The 7,148-nt window shown below is 37.9% G+C and overlaps 1 protein-coding gene across 1 annotated transcript; it reads right to left on the bottom strand.

The window, feature by feature from the left end:
* Nucleotides 1-505: 505 nt before the first annotated feature.
* On the bottom strand, nt 506-3,993 carry agr2 (anterior gradient 2, protein disulphide isomerase family member). The gene is made up of 8 exons (XM_005804476.2): nt 3,923-3,993; nt 2,810-2,930; nt 2,640-2,703; nt 2,512-2,564; nt 2,344-2,420; nt 1,991-2,054; nt 863-946; nt 506-777 (listed from the first exon to the last, which is right to left on the bottom strand). Exons 2-8 carry the CDS (start codon nt 2,916-2,918, stop codon nt 728-730), a joined length of 501 nt encoding a protein of 166 aa, XP_005804533.1. The 5' UTR covers nt 2,919-2,930; nt 3,923-3,993; the 3' UTR covers nt 506-727.
* Nucleotides 3,994-7,148: the final 3,155 nt, after the last annotated feature.

Below are 7,148 nucleotides of genomic sequence, written 5' to 3'. Positions count from 1 at the left end.
TTCCTCTTCCTCTTCCTTTTCCTCTCTGGCTGTTGGCCTCGTCTAAATCTTCGTCCTTCTATTGTAAGAAATGTAAAATTGTATTGTGCTCTGGCTATATTGACCATTTGCTTGCCAACTGATGGTTCATGAGATTCACTTTCAATCTATTTCAGAAAACTAATTGATCGATGGTTGATCTATCTATCTATAATAGATATTCTAACATTAGAGGATATACAGGATCTAATGCTCATGTATAGGAGAAAATCAGGATTCACATCAGAGCAATTTACCAATTCAGGTCAGATTTAAAAAAATTAAAAAAAGTCTAATGGAAACATTGCTTAAATGCTTGATACATTATGACAACTTGTTCAAATCTTGTGCATGTTAGGGCTGATATGACAAAATTATGTTTACATGTTGTAAAGGTTGAAACTATTTAAGGGAGACCCTTGTAATTCATGTAATCCCACCAGAGAGAGACCAAAGGGCATCAGGAACACTGCTGAAGCACAACAAATAAGACACATTTTTGTTTTAATGTGTTGTATTGACAAACAAAAGAATTAATTCATATTACAGTATATTTGATTTATGTCAACATAAATCAAATATATGTCCAGACGATTAGCTTCACAAATTGTAAGAATCAGTACATTTTATTTAGGATGAAAATCATAAAGATTAGTGGTAAACAGAGTTTATCTGATGAGTGGTGACAGACTGGGTGGAGTCCAGGTTCTCACAGTTCACTCTTCAGGAGCTTCTTAGCTGTCTGCATGTTGGTTATCACTGAGGGAGAAACAAGAAGCAATGATTTTGTGCATTTCAGATGAATACACACAGCCTGCAGGTCACACACATGTGCAGCACTTACAGAGGCTGATGTCACCCGTTTCATAGGCGTACATGCGGTTAGAGTAGCGTCCATTGATGTCAGCCCTCACGGTCATGGACGGGTCTGTGGAGAGACGAGTCCTGGATGAGCACAACTAGTCAACAACTGTGAGCATCTACTTTGAAGAGATGTCTAATAAACATCCTGGATTATGTGTAGGAATAAAAAAATGATTTGTCACTTATTCAAAAGGCAATTTGGTGACAAACTTTGTTTATTGCCTCTGCCTGTAAGTATATGGTTTGGGATTTGGAAAATGAAGATCTTTCTGTGTACTAACAAAAAACACAGAGTGGGGGGTGGGTGGGAACAATACTTTGCTGAATGTGAATTTTACAGTATAACTTTTATTTAGGTATGAAGTAAAGCAGAGTGTCTGCCTTTAAACCAGCTGGCTGCAGTTTTTATCCCCAGAATGTTAACAAACACTAAGAAGGTAAATGATGAGCTGTGCAGGAGTGTGAGTGCTTCCACTATGCATAAATAAGTAAATACATAAATGTTTCAAATATAGTATGCTTGTTTCTGATATTTGCAACTTAACTAGTTTGTATACATGAACAGATAATTTGATCATTAGTGAATGATGGTGGTGAGTTCACAGCAAAGCAGATATCTTCTGCTTCTCTCCCTTAAACTTAAGTCTGTCCTGACAGATCAGAATTAAACCCTTGTATATAACAGAAAGACTTTGGCCTCATAATTCTTCTAAGACGGTAGCTAATTAAAATGTTTTAAATTTCTAAACCACTGCAACGCAGAGGGAACAGGACCAGTGAAAGGTTTCCACAGAGATTCCCAGTTTGTTGATCGTGTGTAAACTGGTGAAATGGCTTTTTATTCTTCTTCAAAGTTAAACTACGGTTTAGTCAAGCAAAGGAAACACTGCTTATAATTATACTTAAACAGTTTCCACCTGGATTGGATTATTAAACCATATAAATCTTTAGAGAATCATATTGGCAACAAACAGCAGTGTTTGCTGAAAACACTGCTGTTTTCAGTGTGTGAAGGCTAATGTTTTAGACTTTAGTCTTCAGTCTACAGAATGAAATCTGTTAATTATGTAAAAGTATAAATAAAAAAATCTAGACGCAAAGCACTTACCAACAAAAAGGATCCGTGGAACATATTGTCCATCAGGGGACAAATGCTTGTCTGTGGTTTCATACTGGAAGGAAGAAAATCGACATGTTTGAGTTTTTCAGGACTAAAGCTGTTTGTCTGAACATCAGCATCTGTTCAGCTAAAACATTTCTGTCTATGTATGTATGTGATACCTCAAAAAACATAAATGAAAATTTGAGAAAGACAAACAAACTAAATCTGTCAGAAAACTGAATGATAACTGAATGGGTTGTAGTTGCACCTCAGTGTGAAGTATGAAGAATGAGCCATTATGCAAATTTAAAACACACTGGTTTCCAGGAAAACCTGACTTGGTAAATTGTGCAACCTACCATGAGATTGAGAACGACGAAATCCTCATCAAGAGTTTTCTGGATCTCATTGTTTTCAGAGAAGACCTTCTTCAGTGCTGCAGCAGGACATGGAACAGAAGCAGAGGCACAAGGTGAGGCACACATGACCAACATTGTTTCCCAACCACTAAAAACCCAGAGCCTTACCTTGGCTGTGTGGACAGTCCTCAAGGTGAAATATGACCATCAGAGGCTTGTTCCTGAAAAGCAGCACATTTCATTTACTGCTCTATTCAAGAACCTCTGTGGTCATCCGCATTTCAACTGTTTCTTACCTTGACCTTGACCAGTAGAGAGCCTCCTCATATGTCTGAGCCCAGATCAGCTGGTCACCCCATCCTGGAAATGTGTAACAATATTAAAAGTTATAAGAAACTAGCTGGTCCCAGCATCTGTCACCATCCATGTTCATTCAGTCATGCAGTCTCAGCTGGTTGTTACAGACCTCTCGACAGAGTCTGTGGGATCCTCTTGCCAGTTTTCGGGATGTATTTGGCAATGGTGGAGGAAATGACCGCCAACACCAAAACAGCAGAAAGCACAGCCTTCACCATCCTTGAGGACTACTTTAAAGATAAGAGTCCATACAAAGAATACATGAAAATAAACCACAAATTTTGAAAAATCCCAAAAAAAAACAACAAAAAAGGAAAAATGTTTGTAGATTTATATAACCACACTCCAACAACCTACCGCTGTTTCCATCCCCTGCTGGAACCGTTTTGTTCATTTTAAATAACATTTTTGCTATTTTTTACACACCTCTTATTTGCACAGTTTATAAATTATAAGAGGTTTATAAATCTTAATTTAATAAGATTAAATGTTATGCTCTTTAATCTTCTTTTTTGATGCACAAATGCACATGCACATTTTGCACCTATTTTAAGTTATCCTACTCAGTTGTGCATGAATCAGAATGTTATTTTATGTTGTACTTTTTTCCCTATTGCACACTATATCATTCCTAATTTTTTAAAATATATGTTTTGCAAATTTTTTGTGTGTGAATCTACATGCCTCAATCTCCCATCACTTTTTTGCTGTTCCACCTGGATGTCCCCATCGTCCCCACAGTCTCCACTCTGGGACAACATTCTAATCTGTTATTTCAGTTCTCAAACCTCCTTATACACATCAGCATTTAAAAATGTTTTTATCTCTGAATGGCAGACAATAAGTGAATGAAGTCTCAGGTTCTGTATGAAGACAGACAGTTATGAAAGACTCAGTGACCCAGTGAAGCTACAATTAATAAAGATCAATATATTCCCATAAAAACTAAATCTTTCTGTCCATTGCTTCTTATAATTTTCAAATCCAAGAAAAAAAAGGTGAAGCACGTACAGACACTTTACCTCCACACTAATCTTTGACAGTTTTTAGTTAATGTAGAAAATATTGTTTCTCTTATATAACAAGGACCTGTTGGAAAAAACAAATTTCTTTTGTTAAAGACTAACTTCCGTTAGCTATTAGTAAATTTGAGAAGAGTTTAGCTATTAAATCTGGAAGGGAAGAAATTTCTCCTTCAGGTGAATTCTCCATAAAGACTTACCTTTGTTTGTAACTGGTTGGACCAAAGCTTAGTGATCTCCTGCATGCTAAAGCTCACTTGTTCCCTTTTTAAGTACCTGTTCCCTGAGGATCCGCCCACTTCTTTCTCACTGCTCCCATTCTTTCCCTCCTCAGCTGGAATTCCCAGGAATGCCTCAAAAGTTTGCAAACTGAACTCTGTTGGAAAAGTTGTATCTGAATTTTCTGAGCATTTTCCTATAGAATCACTGATGTTAAAGTACGACTCTAAACATTGATTAGTTTTATAACTAGGTACTAAATATAAATGATTTAAGCCAGTGTTTTTTCGGAACACCACAGATAGTTTCTGGAAAGGATTTTTCACATATTGAACAGGCTTGATACTCTGTCAGTTCTGCCATTTAATCTTATTATCTTGCTCCCAAGTCATTGAGTGTATTGTTGGGTCACAGGAAGAGCTTGGCTCAAATCCAAGGACAGGTCAGTATCCTGAGCTGAACGATGATGGATTTACTGCACATCGTAACATAAAGTTAGAATGATCAGCCAGCTTGTTGTAACTCAATGTGTAGTCCATGTAGTAACCACGTTCATGAAAATATTTCCATCAGACATGAAAAATGCCACATTTCTTCAATGTTGGACCTGGAAGAAGCTTAGTTAATCTTCTTCCAGGTCCATGACTGTTTTTGGGAAAGAGGAGGAGTTCAACGCCATTCTAATGATGAGTCAGCTCAAGAAGACTCAGTCACAACTGGTTTTATGTGATTTGCCCGATACACAAAGGTGCAACTCAGTACATATTTGCTGCAATGCATAGACTGTTGATTTGTCCGGGAAGACGGATGCAGACACGTCAACCTAGACAAACAAGAATCTCAACGTTTTAGGTTGACGCTGTTCATTTTCTTGTCTACATGCAATATGTCTACGTCCACAATTTTATAAAAGTTTGAATTTTATTTTTTTTCCATTGTGCCAGTTTCCTTCTGCCATCACTATCAGGGGTGTCTTCACAAAGCCTGTAAAGAGGTAGCTCAATGCCTCCATTGTTCTGTCCCAGGCAGGAGTGAGTCTCTGGACATCCAATCCACCTTTTACTCACTCCATCAACTCTTTCCTTCTATTTCCAGTTTGCCAGTGACTGTTTCTATACTCAGTCTGAACCCCTGCTTCTCATTTTCTCTGAACCATACATCATACCATGCCATAAAAGGACGTCCTGCTCAATGTTTAGTTTTGCGATGAAGCTGTTCTGCTGTGCTGTTTCCAAACCAAGGTCAAATCCAATAAAATAAAAGTTAGGCTGAGTATTGTAGATAGAGCTTTCCAAAAATAAAGGCTCAGTTCTAGATGTGTTGACTGAATTCAAACATTTACTGATAGAAGGAAGTAAAGCTTTACGAATGCCTAGTAAATTTTCTATTATTTCAGTGAGTACTGCAAGAAATAGGGTCACCCATAAGTGATAAGTGTTCCGTGTATTCTTATCTAAATTGGTAGGAAAGAAAACAGATTGAAGCATTTGAAATCTTTTGTGGAACTTTAGCATAATGATTGTACCATGCCTCTTGCCCAGTTTGTCATCAAATGCATGAGCCTTGTATTTTCAAGGCCTTCTTTGTTCAAGAAAAATACATTTTTCAAAATGAGCAAGTGTTCTGATGGACCTCTTCACCAACCGAGGACTAAAACAAACAAATTCTGTCAACAGTCACTTGTAACAGGATGCGGAAGCTGATTAGTGCTGAGGTGTCCTAACTCTTGCTTTCTGTCCGTTTTATTGTATGTTTTAGGAGTACAATGGTCAATATTTGCTCTCATGGGCTTGGTTAAGATCTCTCCCATTAACGTTTCATGTTTATCAGTTACACTCAGCCCCGCCTTGTAAAGACGGATCTGATGCTGTGTGTGTATGTGTGTGTGTGCATAAAATGCACACAGAAACTTGTTCCGAAAAATCTCAGGAGTCTCCGGGGTTTAAGCAGAGTTCTTTAATTTCATGTCTGATAGATGTTCACACGTCTTTTTCTCACTATCTGAAGTTAAATCAGACTAAACTTTTCTTGATTTAGGTTGGTTACAATTACCAAAATTATCTCTGTAATAGCCAGAAAACTTAGTGAGAACATTTCTTAGAGCTATTTTGTAAAGTTCTTTGACAGTATTATTATAGTATTTATATTCTATTTTTTTATTCAGTCTAGAATATCAAGACTGAATAGAATTCATGTGTGTATAATCTATTATTGTGGCAGAATATGAAGGAGTTTGACTGGGTCTGGTGATTTTTGGATACGTGCCACTACTGTACTTCTTTTTTTTTTTACTTAGCAATCAATATTACAGTCTCCACAGAAACAATCGTGTGAAAACATTTGGAATATATAGTTTCCATGCACTGTTTCAATCTGTTCACAATAAATTCTGGAGTCTTATATACTATATTGCCAAAAGTATTTGCTTACCCATCCAAATTATCGGAATCAGGTGTTCCAATCACTTTCATGGCCACAAATGTATGAAATGAAGCACCTAGGTATGCAGACAGTTTTTACAAACATTTGTGAAAGAATGGGTCGCTCTGAGGAGCTTGGTGAATTCCAGTGTGGAACTGTGATAGGATGCCACCTGTGCAACAAATCCACTTGTGAAATTTCCTCACTCCTAAATATTCCACAGTCAACTGTCAGCAGTATTATAATAAAATGGAAGTGTTTGGGAAAGTCAGCAACTCAGCAATGAGCCATGTAAACAGACGGAGCGGGGTCAGTGGACACTGAAGCGCATAGTGCAAAGAGGTCACCAACTTTCTGCAGTCAATCACTACAGACCTCCAAACGTCATATGGCCTTCAGATTAGCTCAAGAACAGTGTGCAGAGCTCTTCATGGAATGGGTTTCCTTGGTGACCAGCTGCATCCAAGCCATACATCACCAAGTGCAATGCAAAGCATTGGATGCAGTGGTATAAAGTGGACTCTAGAACTGTGGAGGCGTGTTCTCTGTAATGACGAATCGCGCTTCTCCATCTGGCAACCTGATGGATGACTCTGGATTTGGCGGTTGCCAGGAGAACAGTACTTGTCTGACTGCATTATGCCAAGTGTAAAGTTTGGTGGAGGGGGGATCATGGTGTGGGGTTGTTTTTCAGGAGCTGGACTTGGCCCCTTAGTTCCAGTGAAAGGAACTCTGAATACTTCAACATACCAAGACATTTTAGATAATTCATTGCTCCCAAATTTG

The sequence above is a fragment of the Xiphophorus maculatus genome, chromosome 13 (assembly GCF_002775205.1).
Source record: "Xiphophorus maculatus strain JP 163 A chromosome 13, X_maculatus-5.0-male, whole genome shotgun sequence".
In the NCBI taxonomy this organism is placed as follows: Eukaryota; Metazoa; Chordata; class Actinopteri; order Cyprinodontiformes; family Poeciliidae; genus Xiphophorus; species Xiphophorus maculatus.
The sequence above is the reverse complement of the archived record's forward strand: the minus strand, read 5'-3'. Positions and strand labels throughout refer to the sequence as shown.